The sequence below is a fragment of the Nelumbo lutea genome, chromosome 6 (assembly GCF_056320005.1).
Source record: "Nelumbo lutea isolate HS-2025 chromosome 6, American lotus-T2T, whole genome shotgun sequence".
Classification (NCBI taxonomy): Eukaryota; Viridiplantae; Streptophyta; class Magnoliopsida; order Proteales; family Nelumbonaceae; genus Nelumbo; species Nelumbo lutea.
In genome coordinates this window covers 15,561,911-15,582,995 of record NC_142689.1, presented here as the reverse complement: position 1 = coordinate 15,582,995, position 21,085 = coordinate 15,561,911, and the positions used below count along the sequence as shown (strand labels likewise).

Here is a 21,085-nt window from a genome sequence, read left to right as displayed (position 1 = left end):
TCCTGACGCCAACGCTTCTCAACATGGGGAATGTTTCTGTGCACTCAGTGACTACCATTTATCCCACCGAAGGAAACCCAAAACCGTTGGATCAGGCAATTCACATTTTGGACAGTTCACACTCTCAAGTCACAACCTCCTTTTACGGGAAAAAGCGCCATGCGCCAAGCCGCCCATTAATTTCCTTACGGTATCACGAAAGCACATGTGTCTACCTAAGCACGAGCTCTCAACCGTCACATTAGAATCCAACGTAACAATCCTTATTCAATTAAAAAATTAATAGTTACAATACCTGTATCAGATTAGTTCAGATAAAATAAAATGACGTAACGTAACGTTATCGGGATCCAGCCATAGCCGGCATCGTCCGATACTCAGCAAATCTGTTCCCGAAACCCTAATCTATCGTTCTCCAAATCGTACTCAACGTAGAAATTCTGCTGTTGGTAGTTTCCTAATATGATCGATGGTCCACCCGATACATCCGTATCGGGGATAACGCCGTCCGTCACGATGGTCAAGCAAACCACGCCGTCGGCACTGAAGATGGAGTAGTAATTCGGCAACGGTAGAGCCATCTTCGCACCTCCCTTGAAGTGGAAGACCAGCTCCGGCAACGACAATGTCTTCTCGTCCGATACGTTGAAACAGGGGCGCAACCCGGTAATGGTTTCCACATCCGAAGCTCTGCTGTAATGCGATACCTGGTTCTCGAATTCACGTGCGACCAGGTCGAACACCCGCTTCTCCATGAACGTGAACGTCGAGCCGGAATCTATTATTGCTCCTCCGTTGCCATCCGAACCCATGGCTAGATAGTGGTACGGGATTTTGACACGTTTGCCGCCGACGGTGATTTTTCGAAGGCCGATGTAGTAGTAGACGGAGAATGCGTGTCTCCCGGTGGCTGGGTTTTTCAGAAACGGGGTGTAGCTGAGGCCCTTGGTCTTATGGTCGCCGGAATATGACCCACCGTACAGATTAAGCGAGGTGCTTTCGGTGGTGTCGTCGAAACGGTGAGAGACGAGACAGTAAGAGAATCTCTTTAGACCGAGCTGGGAAGGTAACGAGGGTGACCCACGGCCGAAGCCGGCGATTCCGGAGGGTTGGCGGGAGGAAAAAAGTGAACATCCGACGACAAAATTGGGTATCTTTATCTCAGGAAAATCGAGTGTTTCAGAGAGGAGAAGCCCGGCCGTTGAACCCGAACCGTAGACAATAGCGTAAGGCGGACAGATCTGTGTGCAGTTACTCGAATTGGGGTCACAGTCCATGCATCTGGATTGAGCGTCTGGGTCGTGAATCCAACCACATTTCGGGTTTCTACAGCCTACAATCTTCGCCGTGGAGGATGCTTTAGGGATGAAAATTGGGTCAGTTGTGAGGTTCTGGTTCGGGAAAGTACAGTTCTTGCAGATATAGCGATGGGTACAGGGGAACCAGACAAGATCACTACCTGTGTCCATGATAAAGGGGATTGTCTGAGGAGGAGTGCCGAAGCTGAGCGGAATGGAGTAGCCTCCATAGCTGCGGGGGAAAAGAGGGGTTTTGGTGGGATGGCTTTCTGGTGGATTTTTTATATGTTTGGCTCTGGTTAAAGAGGCAGAAACGAGATGGATGAGCTTGTGCAATGGATCTGGAGATGGGTTGTTCTTGAATCGTGAGAGAGGGATTGTAATGGTGGTGGTTTTGACATCTGGTAATGAACAAATGAAGGAGAAGAAAGAGAGCAGAGAAAGGAGAAAAAAGAAGAAAGATGAGGATGAAGAAGCCATAATTTTTCTGTAACTCATTCGAAGAAGTGAGCGTAAGAGCATTAGCTGCTCAAGTGCTCATTTTGTTTTGTATTGCTGGAGAATCGAGTTCAGACGCGGATGAATCGACGATAATATAAATAAAGACACCGCATGCCGGAAATAGCAGAATTGCCCCTTTTTTTGTGTGTCTGAGCAGAAGTGAGTCTTATCATCAGTCTATGGACATGTGCACAGGTTTGCATAAAATCTATGGTCATGTATTCGGGTTTTGCTTGGAAGGTAACCGGGGCAATGCAAGAGGCTTCTGCCCAGGCACACTTAACCAGAAAGTCAGAAACCCACATGGGGGCCCACAACTTTGCCAGTTGTCCATCCACTGAGAGTATGGAGGTCCACCCCTGACTCCACTATTAAATGGGTCGGGTCATGAAAATGTGGGCCGAAAGACAACAAGAAACTTCTGTAAGTCGTAACAGCTGTGTTCTCTTTGTTTTATATTTGGACAGTTGGATAAGTTACATGGACAGGTACACGGGTCTGTGGGACTTACCCACCTAAACAAAGACATCTAGGTGATTAATAAAATCTGTAATTAAGAAATACTTTTGATTAAAACATTTCAACTATTATTTCTGCCCCTTTACTGTGAAACTTTGTTTCCAACCCTCCAATTTTGTTTTTACAAAAATAGCAAGGAAAACGAAGTTTCACTAAAAGGGCCAAAGGTTTAAAAGCGAAGCTTATTAAATATTTATTATTTAATAAGGGCCAAACGTGTGCGACCAAGTATTAACCAAATGCATTAAAAATCGGAATACAATTGGAACCGGTTTGATCATCGGTTTTTAGATCAATGGTTCGATCCTCTGGTCCGAACAATTCGTAATGTTTTAAAAAATAAAAAGGTATTCAAATAAATTTTTGGCATGAAAATCATTGTCCGGGTCGGCCGGCCCAGGTCAGCAAGTCATTAGTTTTTGTCCAGGTCAGCAAGTCATTGACCAATCCATTAGTTTTTGTAAAACTAGTTGTTTGAGGGCGAAACGAAACCAATACTTTTTTTTTGTGTGTGTTGTAAATGTAATGGAACCAATACATTGACTGGGTTTTTGGACAGTTCGGGTTAATGAGAGTTTGAAATCGTTGGTATTAGCCATATATTATATATGAAATTTGTATTCAACTTTTAGTACCTACACTGAATTCAAGGCAAATATCCTCTTTATTAGTATAGATGGATAAGCTTTTGATCATGGTTTTTAAAATAGAATCGGTCAGGGATTCGGTTACTGGTTCAAATGGTTTGACCATTCAACCCAAACAATCAGTTTGTTTTGATAAAAATATAAACATTTGAAAAATGGTTAAAATCGTTCGAACGATTTAAATGATTAATCAGCCAATTTAATAATTTGTTGATCAAAATTAACGGTTTTAGAGAAAAAACGGAACCGGTCAAATGACCGATTTCCAGTTCTTCTGATCCAATTTTGAAAACCATGCTTTTGATAATTACTTTGTTATATTATGAGTATAGGCAATGGTAAAATTTTGGACGGACAAGCATAGAATGTAGGTCAGTACTCAGTATACACTCAAGCGACCGACCAACATTGGGTAGTGGTTCACGGTTTGGCTAACCGAACCATGGGTATAATTTTGAAATCAAACTGATTCTTTAGTTTTTGCATTGTTTCAAACCGAATCAATTGATTAATTGGTTGATCGGTTCGTTTGTTGATCAACTAAGTTTTTTTGACTTTTTTGGTTTTTTATATTTATAATATATATTATAAATTAAATATTTGCTTTAATTTTCGTTCAAGTCATAAAAATTAAATTTGATTCTATACTGTCCACGTATATCTTTAGTTTTTTTTTTTAATTTTCTACTTATTCTTGCACTATTTGATTTTTTGGTCTTTTATTATTAAAGATTAAAAGAATGAATATTGATGATGATCAAAAACCTCTAGGTTGTTCAGACCAAGCTCGGATATGGAGAGGGAGATGTAATAAAAAGATAGTAAATGCAAATGTCCCTATTGAGTTTTGGATTTTAGCTTTATATAGGTTGAGGATGCTCATGCCAACTTAAATGTAGTGGTGACGGATAGGACACCTGCACGTAAGGAAAGCCCAAGGCCCACAAGCTGATAAAGTGGGCAAATATTACGTATTTTTACTAATGCCAGCTCGGCTTAGCAGGGTGTGCTTTTTTGCTTATTCAACTCAGCTCGGTCGTAGGCCAAATTGCTCTTCGTTAGTCATCATGGTATCTGAATGGGTGGCGTTGATGTCTTAGGTATTTATTGCTGATCAGCCGAGGATAGGGGTGAGCAAAATGAAAAATCGAATCGATCGAAATCAAACCGAAAAATCAGTTAATTAAATTGGTCGGTTTGATGTTTTTGAAAAATTAAAGGTATTGATTTGGTTTCGATTAATCAATATAGAAAATTGGCGGTTAATTGAACAAATTGATATACATATATTTCTATATTATATATATATATATAATATTTTTATATATTATAAATGAATAAATATACATTATATAAAAATATATATTTATAATATATGATATATTATTTATGATTTAAAATATAATATATATATATATATATATTTAAAATTTTTATCATATATTCATATATATTTTTATAATATATATTATAAAAATTAAAAAACCAAAAAACTGACAAACTGAACCGATGATTAATTAAACCGATCAACCGATTAACCAATTAGTTTCAATTCGATTTCAACTACCAATTTTCCAAAAACCAATACTACCGATTTAGTTACAAAAAATGCCCCACGGTTAGATTACCCAAACCTTGGGCATCCTTTGTCAAGGATCGACGTTGCCATTAGACCTGGCAATTGGGATGGGTGGGTCGGATTTGGGGTGGGTCAAGGTACTTCGGGTTGGGTTGTCAAATGCTAGACCCTAATCCTAAATGCTCGGGTTAGGGTTGACCCATGTGTCAGTTCGGGTCTTTCCAAAAAATAAAGAAAAATTACATAAAAAATGTCAAAATTAAAATAATTAACCTTAAAATTCCAAATATAAAATAAAAAACTTGAACATTTAACAATTTAAAGAGTAAACAATAAAAAGTAAAGACTAAATTGAAAAAATTAAAGAATGGAAACTTCTAGCAATACATAAATAATCCCAATTAAACTTTACAATTGGGTCAGCAGGTTGACCCATAACCCAACCCAATCCAATCCAGTTTTTTTTTTTGTCGGATCAAGTCATTTTCACATTCGAGTAGTTAAATATGAGACCCTAATCCTATTTTTTTCGGATTGGATTGAATCTAATTCTCGGATTGAGTCAAATATAATATCCATCTTATACACAAATTTACTATTTAATTAAAGTCTTGATTGACCGCACAATTCTTCCATACAAGTAAAATTCAAATTTGTACGTAGACAAGAGAAACGAGTCATGACCTAGTTGAAGAGATGCTTTATATTCCAAAATATAAGGAAGTTTCCAAGAGAGCCACCAAGAACGTCAGAATATATACGATCGAGTCTCCTATTTTAGTCATGCATAGGGATGATTAGCCACTACAACTTTTTTAGTATTATTACAATACGATTTTGGTCCCACAAGGTCTTTAGACCAGACCCGTGGTTAACGGATCATTAGGGGTCCCACTAGCGTATGCACAATGTGTAGAGCCTGCTTTTTCTACAAATTTGAACATGAGCCTTTTCAATGACAGGATGCCAACTGACCACCTTGACTTGGCGGTCATTGCTGAGTGTATCTTTACTCATTCCTTGGAGGATCCTGGATTAGGGGTGATCATTTCAGCCCGGGTTTTGTGTTTAGGCCCGGCCTAAGCCTAGACCCGAGCCTATGTCAGGCTTGTAAATTTTAGAGCTGAACTTGAGCTTAATACTTTAAGTTTGGCCCAGGTCTAGCCTGGCCTGCATATATTTAAACTTATACATTTTGTGTATAATGTATATATGTTATTTTACATTATATTATATATTTTATATATAAATATTATAACATGGTATGCATAATTTATACTATATGTAATATTTTATATTATATAAATAAGTTTATATACATATTATATCATTTAATATACAAATATATAATGTTTTATATATGAGTGACGTTGGTTCGAAATCAGGCCCTACCCGACCTGGGCCCGTATATACCTGAGCTGGGGATTATGTTTTAGGCCCGAAACCCCAGGCCAGGCTAGGCCTAGGCCTAAACTATAACCCTTATCATAAGTGTAAAGTCCAATCCAAACCTGGCCGGACCCATGATCACCCCTATCCTGAACACACTAAGTGCACATATAAACTATTCTTATTAAAAAAAATTAGGGTTATTACCAAAAAAATATGTAGAGAGGGTCATTGCCAGAAATATATATAAATTATCTTTATGATTAGAATCTTTTTGTTAAAGTTTAAGAATACAGAGAAGCCTAATTTGTCTAAACAAAATAAATCTTCCTTATTTTAATGAACAAGAGTATAATATTGTTTTCAAACTTTTTGGCTGATGGAAGTAAAGAATGTAAATATTTGACATTCCTTATTTTAAGGATTTATCTCTTTTTTGCATTTAGAATTTTCTTGTAAATACCAAATTCTTAACCAAAAAAAGGTCCTAGTTTGAATTCGTATCAACCCGTGCCTTTTCACCTTTATCAAACGCAACTTTACAGACTAACAATGCAACCACGTAATTAGATTTAAAATTTAGTAGTAGAATTGAATACCAAAAATTTTGTGGATGAGAGAACATGGGTAGCGTTGTGTTGTGAAAAAAAGGGTAGATTGCGGGGGTATAATTTTTGGTCGGCTGCACCTATACGTGGAAAGATGTAACGTGGCATATTGGCAAGCTCTTTGTTTGGGACGGTGGGGCCAGGGAAGCATTAAAGGCGCGCTTGCCTCTTTGCGGGCACATGATCCATGAGGAAGGCGTTGAATTTTTGAACACCCATGAATTCTAAACCTTTGCATCCTAACCAAAACACTAAGGGCCTGTTTGTCGTGTCTTTTTTGAAAGATCTTGTGGTAGCTCTTATATGCAAATGAAGTATTGAGTTTTTGCATGAACATCTGAGCAGTCTGAAGTACATTTGGCAGATGCGTGTTTTTCCATATCTTTCCATATGAGATTAAAATATAGAAGATGCGAGAAGCTTCATTTGGAGCTTCCCGAAATCAGTCTAAAATGGATTTTTTGCGTCCTTTTGGCATTCCGTCTTTTGGCGGCTAGATCTTCAACGTGACAAATGGAAATAGACAAAAAATTGGTCTTTGCGGCTTGTAAATAGCTGAAAGACTGTGCGAAAACATGCGCCCAAGAGGCCCTGACTCAATAATCACCTATATCAATGTATGACAATGGTAGAAATGCAAACAGATTGAATATGAATCAAATTAGAGTATATTTGAATCTGATATGATGCTATTCTTGATGCTGCTCAATTCCAGGTAGTGCAAGAACCGAGATCACAGTTGCCAACTAGTGGAGCCAAGGTGGAAAGACGAAGCCGCACACCAAGATCTGCGAACAAGAAACAAGTCAAAGGCGCAAGGAGTTATCCCCGAGTAGGTACTCCGACACTCAAGTCAGTAGAAGGCAATAGGTGGTCGAGGCGAACAAGTAGAGAGTAATGCTGGTCCAAGCAGAGTAACGGTATGGGAGTTCAAAGTCGAGTCCCTTACCTTGAGTGGGAGGTACATTTTTATAGCCGGAGATCCGTGTCCTGGTCGGATGAGGTTTACAGGGTTATTGAGATGAGGTTAACCACCGAGGTCTTCGAGATAAGGCCTAATCCCCAGTGGGGCTGTCCCCATCCTATCTCTTGTTTTGGTCACGTTTATCCATATGGCGTGGTGCTGATGTGGCTGGATGGATAAGGTATGACATAATGCTAACGTGGCCGAGGTGATAAGGTAGGCCGCGGAGCTATTGTGGCCGAGGTGACAGGACAGCCACATAGATGCCACATGGCATCCGGAGCCAACTCATCCATAACTCAAACACCACCCCCCAGTTCCAAAGTCGAGGAGTGAAGTGCTTGGCCGAGGTGTAGCGTGGAAGAGTGCTTCGGTCACCAATTGAGGAACTTGACGTTGGGCTTTGGAATATGAGCTTGGCTGATGCTTGACTGCGTAGTTCCACGGAAGAGCTTGTCAGTTTTCGACTAAGGAACATAACGTTGAGATTCAGAATCCGAACACCATCCCTTAGTTCCGAAGTCGAGGAAAGGAGTGCTAGGCCGCGACATTGCGTGGAAAAGCTATTCAGTCGCTGACCGAGGAACACAAGGTTGCTTCCAACTAGGCGCGTTGATGGGGTTGAAGGACCTAGGTTGGACCGATTTTCTAGGCTGAACCAACCCGATCGACATTTGTACCATCTCCGAAATGGGTTGTCAGGGGAGTCTGGCGTGCGGGGGACGATTGCATCGTTTCGTCTTCCCAAGGTGTCAGAGAGTGGTGTCTGATTTGAGTCGTTGATTTTACTCTAGTCTAGATCCTTGAGTGCCTATAAAGGCAGGGAAAGGCGTGTCTCCTTTGTCATTTGCGAAGGGAGTGCTCTCAGAGCTCGGTAAGAGGTAGTCTTTGACTACTCGGTGATTACTTCAGTTATGTGGTTTTAACCTTCGGTGTCTGATAAGATGTCTTTCTCATCCGCCGAGCTTTCCCAATCTTCTTCCTCTTCTTCGGCTTCATTTGCTTCCATTTCTAGTTCTGGGTTTGAGTCGGGGTCTCTTATCAAGACTGTTGTGCTTGTTGCTCCTAAGGCTAGTGGTGTTTAGGGGGCCGAGGCCGAAGACGTTGTGGGGGTCTGTCCTAGGCAATCGGCTAAGGCCGAGGTGGCTGAGGTAGGACCATCGACTAGGGTGGTCAATCTTCCTGTAAGGGCCGGTTGTTGGTTTGGGACCACGCCGTGTTGCCTAACACCCGGTGATGTTGTTTGGATCCGAGCTCTATACTGTATTCCCACCGAGTTTGAGACTAGGTGTCCCAGGGTTGGTGAGAGGTCCACAGATGCTCTACCAGGGGAGCTCTGTGTATATGAGCATAGCCTGATGGTCGGGCTGAGGTTCCCACTGCATAAGGGGCTTTTAGAGGTGTTCAGGTAGTATCGGATACTACCAGTACAACTGATGCCGAACTCCTTTATGTTTTTTATGGAATTGATGTCGTATTTCTCTATCCACAACCTCATACTCACTTTGAGGATGGTTAGCTATTTCTTGAATCTGAAGCATCACCAACAGGAATATTACTACTTCTCGGCAAGGCCGGGGATCAAAATGTTGGTTGGGACCCCCCACCTCGGTGAAGCACTGGAAGGAGAGATTCTTCTTTGTGCGTTGTCCTGGGAGCTGGCCTCTACCAATAGAGGACCAAGGTGACGCAACCTGATCTGAGCCGGCTTTCCAAGGAAGAAAGAGCGGCCATAGGGATGGTCAAGGAGGTCAATGTGATGGATTACACATCCTTCATGAAGTTGACCAGTGTCGGGATAATGAGCGAGGAGGCCGGTCTGTTAGTCGTGTTGGTTTTCTGTTATCTTCCTTACCGAGCTATATGACTTGTACTAATTCCTTGTTTGGTCTGAAATAGGAGTGTGCTCTCCAGAGTAACACTCGTAGTCTCGAGCAGTTCGCACTGCATGCCCGTCGCCAACATACCGTGGAGGAGCTCCTTAGGAACACCCTCTGTCCTCAACCCATCCTCAGGACAGACAAGGTGGAAGGACAAAGCCATGCACCACGATCTGTGAACAAGAAACAAGTCAGAGGTGCGAGGAGTTATCCCCAAGTAGGTACTCGAGTCAGTAGAAGGAAATAGGTGGTCGGGCTAAGCAAGTAGAGAGCAATGCTGGTCCGAGCAGAGTAATGGCATGGCAGTTCAAAGTCAAATCCGTTACCTTGACTAGGAGGTATCTTTATATAGCCGGAGATCCGTGTCCTGATCGAATGAGGTTTCAAGGGTTAATTGCCGAGGTCTTTGGGATAATGTCTAATCCCCAACGGGGCTGTCCCCATCCTATCTCCTGTTTGTTTATCCATATGGCGTGGTGCTAACGTGACCGAGGTGATAAGGTAGGCCGCGAAGCTGTCGTGGCGTTGGCATGGCCGAGGTGACAGGGTGGCCACATAGGTGCCACGTGGTGTCTGGAACCAACTCATCCATAACCCGAACAATTCTGATTCGATCTAAAAATTTGATTGGATCTAATAAGGTTTGATTTTAATTTGAATCCTATCAATAAATCGAATCTTTGGATCTAATCTTGTCCTACTTGTTTTCTTTAGAAATTAATACATTATTAAAAGAAAAATAAAATATAATAATTTAAATAAAGTAAAAGACAAAAATATATATATATATTTTTAATTATTTTCATCATATATATATGTTTTTTATAAAAAATATTTATAAATAAATAAATAACATATATATGTTTATATATATATATATATATATATATTGGATCTTCTCGGATTGGATAGGGAGTGATCCGAATCCATTCCAATTCAAAGTTTCGAACAGGGGGTGATCCGAATTCGACCAAATAGGATCGGATCTTGGATCAAATCAGATCATGATCCGATCCATTTGCACCTGTAGATAATGGGGTTAGCAAGAAAAACTAAAAAATCGAATATATTTATTTACAATATATTTTATAAAAAAAAAAACTGAAACACTGATGAATCGAACCGATCAATCAGGTAATAAACTGGCTTTGATTTAGTTTATATTACCGGTTTTTTCAAACACCGATACTATCGGTTTGATTTAGAATTTAGGCCCACGATTCGATTCAGTTTGGAATTTAGGCCCACGTTTAGGTTAAGCCGTGAGCACCCGCCTACACTGCATCACCACCGAAGTGGTGGCTTGCTGAGTGGACTTTTTGGTGCGGGTAAACATGTTGTCAAACACCCATTTTGGGAGATGGGTGCGAGATTCATCTCAATTATATAAATGAAAATGTGATTCTAACCATCCGATCGGCACATAATTTCTGAAACTATTATTAATATATAGTTGGGATCAATATTCCGGGCAATGAGCTTTTTATCTAGAAGGATGGTACGCAACAAAAGTGTGACTCTACCTTCTCATATGCTAGGAGTCTGTTTGGGAGGTTTTGTCTTTTTTTTTTTTTTTTTCGGTAGAAGCAGTTTGGGAGGGTTGAAGTTATGGAGAAGCCACTTAAGTGCCTATTTAAACACATGTGTACAGAAGTATGTTGAAGAGGCTGAATGCTAAGAGTAGGGATTGGCTAGCAACAAAACACTAACAATAATGTCCCAATAATCCACTGCAGCCACACATTATTAAGAATATCTCCCTTGTCTTGTCATTCACTGGAGATGTCGGTACTGTCTTGTCATTCACTGCAGCCACACAATAATGTTCCCGACTGCAATGGCTGGTTGAAATGACGTCGGTACTGTCCGTTGGTAGCTAATCCCAACTCAGGCCAAGCACCGATCAAAAAGAACATGGATTGAAGTATCAATAAATGATTTAAATACTTAAAATTATCTATGAATGAAATATGACTTATGTAGCCAACACCATATAGCTGGGACAATGCTTGGGCGATGAAATAATGATATTTTTAATAATTGATTCATGATATTATGTGCCAGTGCCAGGCTTAATTGTAAAACATTGGGCTCACATGCAAGAATGAGAGTGGTTAATGTAAGCAACCACTTTTTGTGCAAAATATTTAACAAAGGCCGGTCCACATTCGGTAATAGCCTTTTCACTTTATTATTGAAATTACGCCATTTGTTTTTTTGTTTTTTTTTGGAAAATGAAAATACAAATATAATATAAGCACCCAAACAACGAAATAAACAAGTTAAGTAATAAAGAATGAGACTAAATTGCTGACCACAACACATTATTGTCTACGTTCACCCATCCACACATTTAGAATATTGACAATATAAAATATAAAACATGTTTTTAATATATGGCTGGATAAACGTGGCCAGGGATAAATATACGGCTGTATTGTGGTGATAGCTGATAACTGAAGAAATTTTATGAATAAAAGTGATAAACCCTTTTTCTTATATATTGGAATGCGGTTACAGCCTCACAAAGTATTAATGTAATATACTTAAAAATAATGTTTTGGATGGATTTGGATGGTCAGATCACAAAGTCGATGATCTATTAATCTAGGTATTCAAACTGTTGACCTGTTTAATAGTTTTAACAATTTTTATTTTAATCAATTTTTTATTAAAACAAATTATCTATTCAAACCAAATAATGAAACCGTTAACTTAAAAATCGTTGGCAGAGCGGTTGTTATTTTTTTTAAAACACTGGTTAAAAGTGTAGTGTAGGAGCCTATTTTGGCAAGTATTAATCAGCTAAAGCCAAAATGCCAAAAAGAAAGAATAAAAAGAAAAAGTATAGGATGACAGTAAGAGAAAGAAGGGCATTGATCACCTGTTATGGGTGGGGTCGATTGTATGTTATGACAAATAATTGTTGCCATTTTCAGAGTCAATGATGGCGACTCTAAGTTAGTTACTGTATAACGGATCTGTTTCCTTTGGAGGATAAAATACAAGTGGAGACTCAGCCTGATGAACTGTATAACGGATCTGTTTCCTTCGGTTAAGACTGAAAAATCGAATTGAAGATTTTTGTTATGTGGTTTTATAAAATTTTGGTCAGTGTTTTCAACCTATTCGGCCTGATGAACCGTTTGGACCGTTATCTGATTAAGATTTCGGGTTTAGTTAAGTCAAAGACCCATCAAATTGTTGACTTGGTCAAGAACTATTCAATCAAATCAGTTCAATTATTGACCTGTTGATCCGGTCATCGGGTTATGGGTTGTACATTCAATGTATGCTAATTTTTAGAGGCCATAAGGCACTCTTATATTTGATTGAGGTGATTTTTTTTTGGCAACTTTTTGAGATCTATGCATCTCAAGGCACCGTATTCTGCTATTTTTTGCAAAAAAAAAACCTTTTTTGATCTCAAATTGCAATTTTTAATACTTTTATAAATAAAAAATTAAAAACTGAGTTAAAAAATATAAATTAAATATAAAAATACATATAACTTATCTAAAACATATTTATACATACATATATACATACATACATGCATACATGCATACATATATATATATAAAACATATTTATATATATATGATGTGGCACAGTCTGAACCGTTTGACCTAATCGATCAAACTGATGACCTATGATCTGGAGGAAAAAAACGATTCAGCCTCCGGTTAGATTTTATAACATTGATTTTGGTTTTCAGGCTTGAAAATTTAGTTAATCGAAAAAATTAAATGAATCAAATTTTATTATATTTATATTATATATAATATAATAGATATAATATCTATAATATATTAATGAACCAAATATACCAATTGCTCACCGGTGGATCCAAAGAAACCCATCCATAGATGGAATAATGACGCTAGCCGTCAATCCACACACAAATTCTGAAGCTGTACTTAATTCGGATTTGATCCAAAAAATAGGTGCATCGGAATTCTTTTGAAAAATTTTTTAATTCCATATTTGAACATGAATAATAAGTAATGAAAAGTTAAAATTTATAAAATTTAAATTACAATAACAAGTTTTAAATTATATATTATTATTATTATTGAAAATCAATTTTAAACATTTTATAATTATAATGTTGTTTTTATAAAGAAGTTTCATGGATAGACCTTGGAACGGAGCTTGATATTGCCAAGGCCAAAATCAATATTGATAGGGTAGGTTCCAGATTTATTGGGAAATTAGGGGTATATATATGCTATATATGATAATTTATTCGATACCCCAATTATATGATACCGGAATAATATTGACACATAATGCATATCCATCCTATATAATTGGGTTGGTTTGTTTAAGGTCTGTCAGTTTTTTTTTTTTTGGTATTGGTGCTATGAACCATTAATCCCCAAGTATTGGCTGCAGGATTTGATTCTGTGTCAACGCTGAAACAAATCAGTTAATACACGAATGAGCCAGCCCTCGGTTGGTAAATCTATCAGATTTATCCTTAAAAAAGAAAACAAAAATCAAACCCAGCATCCATGGCCACCTACAGTTTAACCGGTTTAACAATCAAAATCGTTAACTATTTGAATTCCAGCAAACTGGTCTAATCACCCGGTGAGCGGTTCGACCGGCCATATCCAATGTGTCTAATCTGAAGTGAATTCTCCGAAACGAGAGAGAGAGAGGATACAGTCAATACACAAACCCATGTGCTTGTTTCTCCTTTCGGTGGAAAATCACAGCAATACAGCTCTCTGCCATGTGTAAAGATAGTACTTTTCCAGTGAAGTGAAGAGCAGCAGAGTCCAAAAGATTACATAACCAAAGAGTTCTATCTATCCATCTCACCTCCGCCAGTCGCCATATGCATACCCGTTTGACTTGAGAGAATTAACAGCCATATCAATGAATTAGACTACACAAGAATAATTAATGCGACCCCACTTCTGATAAATTGTTTTCAAAATGGCTTGCTGTAGCCTGTAGGTGGTCCTTCTCTGAGCTGAGAGCCATTTTCATAGCAATCTATTTCGCCAAGCATCAGAAGTGGAGGTTTACTTTATCTCCGCCATCACTCTGATTCAATCCATCTACCCAACTCTAATACCCCGTGGCAAAGGAAATTAAAAAGGTTAAGTTGGGAAGTGCTTATTTTTAAATACTTATTCAAATAAGTATTTATTTTGAGCAGAGACTTATATCTAGCGTGAAATTAAGAGAGTGAAATCTATTATGTAAATAAAATTCTCTTACGTTCTTAGAGAAGAAAATCAATGTGCGGATTTCTTAGACAATAGGAGAATTGATCAGAAAAACTTCCTTGAATACAGGTCAATGCAAAACATTCGATGTGATCTTGTGAAGCTACTTAAAGAAGACTATCAAAGACTTCTTGTTCTTTGTATTAGGTAATGGGTTTTTGTTTTTTGTGTGCTTTGTATTTCGGTTTTGGGGCAAGGTATGTTACCTCTTCCTCTATTTCTATCTTTCTACCTTATGGTTAATTGATAAAATTTAAAATGGCCGCCCCTCCACTTCGAGAAAATTTAGGGGTCTAAAAAAATTATCTTGCGCAGAGACCACACCGATAAACACTTATTTACTTTTGGAAAAAAAAGCCTGAATAAGTGCTTATTCTTGAAAATAAGCACCCATTCAAAAAGCCCAAATTTTGAGCTTAAGTGCTTATTCAATAAATTATTGCTTCCCTTCTGGCCATCTTGGCCCACCATGTTATTTTGAAAACATTTATATATTATCATTGTTTGAAATAAGTATTTCTTCACCAAACATTCATAAGTGCTTATTAACACTTATCCAATAAGCATTTTTTTTATAGAAATCAAGAGGGGTTACACGAGACGGGGAGGGGGGGGGGGGGTAGCACGTCCCCACAAATCAGACTTAAAGATACAAGCTAGATTCTAAGGAAGATCACTAAGATTGAGATTTACTGTACTCTGTAGGGACGAAAAGGTTTGATTGGCGAGCCAGTCAGCCGCTTGATTAGCTTCCCAATAGACATGATTGTAGACCAAGTTTTCGTTTGCTCGATTCTTCAAATCTAAACACTCTTCAATGATGTTCCATAGGTTCCAGGGGGGTCGATGAGTCGTTTCAAACAATAAATCACGATCAAGGAGTCTCCTTCAATGATGATGGAATGGTTTGGGAAATTCATTGCCAAGTTGTGGGCCTCCCACGCGGCCCAAGCTTCCACCAAGTTGATTGTTGTAGAACCTAAGTGGTAAGCCTTGTAATCTACCACCTCACCCATGAAGTTCCTAGCTATGACTGCGATTGAGCACAACCCATTGTTTAGTTGGAACGCATCGAAGTTAATTTTGATGGTACCAATTTTTTGAGTTTGCCACACAACATATTCGCACGACTTATGGGAATCCACCCCAATAGTTTTCAAATTGGTTTCATAGTATTCCGAAAAGGCTGATAGAGCTCTTTCAATCACCACTTGAATAGGGGTTGACTCATTGTTAAATGATTTTTTGTTTCTATTTTTCCAGATGTACCATAATAAGAAAGCACACTTTTCTCTTTCATTATTTCCTCTATTTGAATTTTTCTTACCAATTTTAAGCCACCAATATTCCAATGAAATATTAAATCGTAAAGGACCCTCCAAAATGGGATTTATTGTATCCCAAATTTGTTTAACAATTGTACAACTTTTAAAAATATGATCCACATCCTCGTTATCTCCACAAAAACTACAGTTTCCATCCACACTTAAACCTCTATTTTGCAAAAGCAATTTTGTTGGTAGTCTTTTATTAAGCAGGAGATAGAGAAAAATTTTCAATTTTGGTGGACAATTAACCTTCCAAACAGTCGAATTCCACTTTGGGTTCAACTCTTCATGAATAGACAAATTACATTTTAATTTATAAGCAGACTTAATTGAGAATTTTTCATCGCAACTAAGTTTGCACACTAATTTATCTTCTTTTTTATTTGAAGGGATAAAGATAGATTTTATTTTCCCCCAAACATGGGCTAAATAGCGTTAGTGAACTTACAACTAGAAAACAAAAGCACTAGAGAGTAATCCTGCTTAAATCCACAAAAAACACAATTAAAATCTACTTTAATGACTTTACTCTTAATGAAGACTTTCTTTGCACACCCACAAAAATTCTTAAAACTATCCACAAAAATAATTTATATCTCAAAGGAATTGAGAGCTTCCAAGCTTTTCTAACTAGAGATAATTCAATCGTGAATCGAATTATGATGTAGAAGCTGCATAATAAATATGAAAAAAAGCAACCAGTCAACATACGGAGTATACTTCTTTATGATTGGTTTAAGTTTCGTAATAATATGTTATGTTACTAAGCATAGGGGTATTTCTGGTATTTCATCTTCTATTTGTTATAAGCTGTCGCTCCAAATATAAATACCAACTTAGGTGCCTCCTACTACTACTTTTGGAATAAAACACTTCTCTTCTCTTTCCTCCCTCTTCTCTTCTCCTTTATTCTCTCTTTTCTTTCTTTATTCTATTTTTTTTTTTCCATTGCCTACATGGTATCAGATCACTCATCTGGGCTTAACCTTCTCTGATCATGCTCTTCATCTGAAGCTTACTTTTCAATTGGAGGAAGAAGAAAAAACTCCATCGGAACAGGTCACATAGATTGCATGAATGAAATTTCAAATTTCAAATTAAAATATTCGAACTCCATCAGAACATTGATTTAAATTAAAATGTTCAAACTTTAGATGACTAGCATCATTGAAGAAACTGAAGCACGTGCAGGGGAATAGGTCATAAATTTACATGAATGAATTCGTGATCTGGTCCTGAAACTAATATCATGAAGCTTGTGAGTCCAATCAAGCTTAGTTTTTAGTTGAAGCTTTGCTCATTATTGACCTCAAGCAGAGCCAATCTAGAGCTTTTGAATTGAGCCAGATTTGAGCTAGTATTTCTGATTCCAATCAATCTCGAGCTTGAATTCGAGCCTTATGTTTTTATGTTGAGCCAAGTTCGAATAATTTACTATTTGGCTCAACTTGGCTCATATGCACCCCTACCCCTCACGACAGCCTGTAAACTATGTTTGGTGAAATATGAACGAGCCCAAATCGTCTATGAAACAATCATTTGAAGGGCTGTCTGCTTCAACCTTTTAAACTGAAGCACTTCAAAGCAGCTGAACAGCTTAGCTGATTCTACAGCCCAACCCTCCCATCTCAAAAAGACCTTAAATCCCACAAATTCGTTCAATATTCCAAGTAGATTTACTTACCTCCTAAAATGGCACAAATCATCTAACGCTTTTCTCACTCTAGTTTTGGATAATGTTTTGCTTAATGGCCGTTTGATAAGAATGAACTGAAACTCTTACTGTTTTGTCTTTTAGGCTGACTCTGGAAGGAGTATAAATACAAATATGTAGAGTGCAAAACCTTATATTTTATATTATTTTGTATTTATTTATACTGTAGATATTTGCATTTGTACTCTTTCCAAACTGAGCCTTTTTAAAGTACCATTGGTATAGAGCTTCCCTTTTTACTCGCTTGTTTCAAATTATGGGATGCGATTGGATTTGGGGCCTGCCGAGGGGAAGCACCTCTACTAATTTAACTAATTTCAGGAAATCTTACATAAACAAGTTTTGTTTGGGCCTTTTAGCTTTAAAGGCCATGGACCCCTTAGAATCCGTCCTATAAGGCTAGGGCTGCATTTGGTATTCTTACCTTTAGAGCTTAACTCCTTTTTGCTGTTAAAAATTTAGTGTTCCTAGGGGCATTTTAAATGCAAAAGAGAGATAAGTCCTTAAAAAATAAGGAATGCCAAATGCAGCATAGAACCCATTGATAAGTCCTAAATCTTAATATAAAGGAGGTGCCAAAAGATTATTGATTCCACAAAGATGGGGAAGTTATTCATCAGTGCTTTTTTTTTTTTCAAGTAAATAAGAAAATAACTGTTTTAGTCATAAAAAACTATTATAAAAGAAGAAATTTTTGTCCCAACCAAGTGTTGGCCATTTTCTCCCAATATAGGAAAGTTATTTACCCACTTGGGAGATTCATAGACTCCATATAAATATGACAAAAGAACATGCATATCTTGGTCAATGAGAACCAAAATCCCATTAACCAATTTTTCCCTTCTCAATTTAGACCAGTGAAATCGGTCACATGGATTGAATTGAATCAGATATAGATAGATCCAAATTTGAATATTCAAATTCAAATGAGATATTATCCATTGTATTTATATCCAATTTGGACCAGTGATTCAATAATATTGTATTTCATTAACAAATGAATTGAAAATAACATGCATGAAACTTAAACCTATGACAACTTAATTAAAATACACGATTTAAACCAACTTTACTATAAATACAATATAAATTTTATGTATGTATTGAATCGGATCGGATGTTATCAGGTCGGATTGGAGTGAATCATATTTGATCCAATTATTTTTTTATTTGATGCAATTATGATCGAATCAAATTCGGACAAATGGATACGGTTTGCAGCTCTACAGAGAGATCAGAAACTATAGCTTTATCTAATCAAAGAAACCCTTGGTTCGGTTTCAAGATTTGAGCTTTGCAACATGGATGACCATAGAAGATGGGTTGACTCCATGCCTCCATGGCCCATGGGATTGTATATACACCAGATATTTCTAATGGGAACCCAAGCCCAACATATTTCCTGTTAGATGAGGCCTCAATTATCAGTTTTTGGGCCTAAGCTATGCCCAAATCGGTTCCTACCCATACAAAGTTCAGGCTGTCCAGATTTTGGGTGCCAAGTCCAATCCCATCAGGGCATCAGGTACACTAAATTGAAAATCTTGTTGCACCTTCAATTCCAAACCTTCGGATTACCAGTCCTTTCGTCCATTCTCTCAGAGGGTGGGGTAGCCTCGTCTAGACCTGATAAATAAATATACGGAACCAGTTCTAGATTAGACTTTATCTAGAGTGTGAACCGACCTAATTATTAATCAGGACTATTGGGTCTGAACCAATAAAAACCAATTATAATTGATAGCTATATTTTGAATCTGTAATTTAACAATAGAGCTAGATATTGTTTAGCAAGTCTTTTTAGAAAGATCTTCCAACAACTCAGATGGCCAAAAGATATAGTGAATATTTGGGATTTGTCTTTAAAGACAAAGACTGTTTGATAAGCGGCTCAATCTATCGGGCTTTTAAAATGTGTTTAGAGGCTATAATTCATGTAGAAAGATCAAAAAGCTTCATTTGAAGCTTCCCGAAATTTAGCGTTTTTGATCTTTTTGGGTCTTCTCGCGCACACATCTTCTCATCTTTCTGACTTTTGGTTACCAAATGAAAAAAAAAAAAAAAACTGATTTTCAGTCCTTCAAACTTGCCGAAGCCCAAAAGACTGTACAGAAAGACTTGCCAAACGCTGTCTTAATAATTTGTTAAGTGACACATTTGCACATCATAATATGATAATATTACAAGTACATCATGAGAAAAAAGCCCTTAAATTAAAGGTACTTTAGTAGCAATTCTAATATTCATAGTTATATATACAAGAGGTCTTAATCGATTCTGAACAACTAAATCTGATCCCAATCCAATTATAATCAAAGCACATAACACAAACCTAGACCCTATATAATTGGGTTGGTTCGGTTCGATTCAATTGAGATCTGTCTGGTCTGCCCAATCCATTGCCATTTGCCAATCTTATTATGGACCACAACAGAAACAACAGAAGCCCTTTGAAGATTATCTACTTCCCCGCGTTTTGATCAGGGTCTTGTTGGGTTGCACATATTCCTAATTTTCCTGGTATTTTTTCTTAAGTTGAAAAAACAAACCCTAATGATACAGAAATATAACAGTGGTTGTGTTGCCAGATATGAATTTAGAGGAAAAGCAGCAGAGATTTGCCAGAATCCAGACCATAATTAGGAGATGGACTTATGCCCAATTTTGTAACAAAGAGAGAGAGACCTATGGATTGTTTCTGGCCATTGATAGACCTATGGATCATTATGGGTCACACAAATGGTATTTCTAGCCCATTATTTGTCAAATGTTTGTTTCTGGCCATTGATAGACCTATGGATCAATTGAATTACTATGTCAAGCTTCAGGGTAGAACCAACCAACAGGTGCCTCGTATGTATTAACCTTCACTCAGACCTCCTCCAATAGAGATATGCCAAGTGGCCAGATGAGCTACATGGCCACGGGCTCACGGCGGCCTATGGCAGTTATATCAAAGCTAGGGTTAGGGCTCAGGCCCATGAAAAATTGGACAAATTGACAACCCAACCCAACCCAAATTGCACCCCTAACCTTAAACGTTCATGCTGTGCTTGACATAACTCTGGCCCAGCATACGCCTAGGTTTCATTCTGAAAAAAAAAAAAATGGTGCATTAGCTCTTGAGATAAGATTTACAATATTGATTTATTCAACCAACCATCTAATCCTTCCGTACCAAGGTTTTTTATTGTCCTCCCACCACATTACATGCTTTCGGTTACTTATTACAATAAACAATATGATTAGTTTGCCCTATAATTAAGAGTGTCAATGGACCGGTTTTGGACTGGACCCGTTCAGTCCAAAATCAATTTCAATGGATTGGATAGATCAAAAAGATATAGTAGATTGGATCAATCCAGTACAAAATATTTATTAGATCGGACTAGACCTGATTCGTCCGTAATAAATT

The 21,085-nt window shown here is 37.7% G+C and overlaps 1 protein-coding gene across 1 annotated transcript; it reads right to left on the bottom strand.

Annotated features, from left to right (window-relative positions):
- Positions 1-241: 241 nt before the first annotated feature.
- Positions 242-2,053, bottom strand: LOC148847560 (putative aspartyl protease At4g16563). Its single transcript, XM_088949112.1, has one exon. The coding sequence runs from the start codon at positions 1,818-1,820 to the stop codon at positions 378-380; it is 1,443 nt and encodes a 480-aa protein (XP_088805238.1). The 5' UTR covers positions 1,821-2,053; the 3' UTR covers positions 242-377.
- Positions 2,054-21,085: the final 19,032 nt, after the last annotated feature.

Excerpts from the sequence above, each read along its gene's own strand:
- LOC148847560 (XM_088949112.1), bottom strand. The coding sequence starts at position 1,820 with ATGCTCTTACGCTCACTTCTTCGAATGAGTTACAGAAAAATTATGGCT.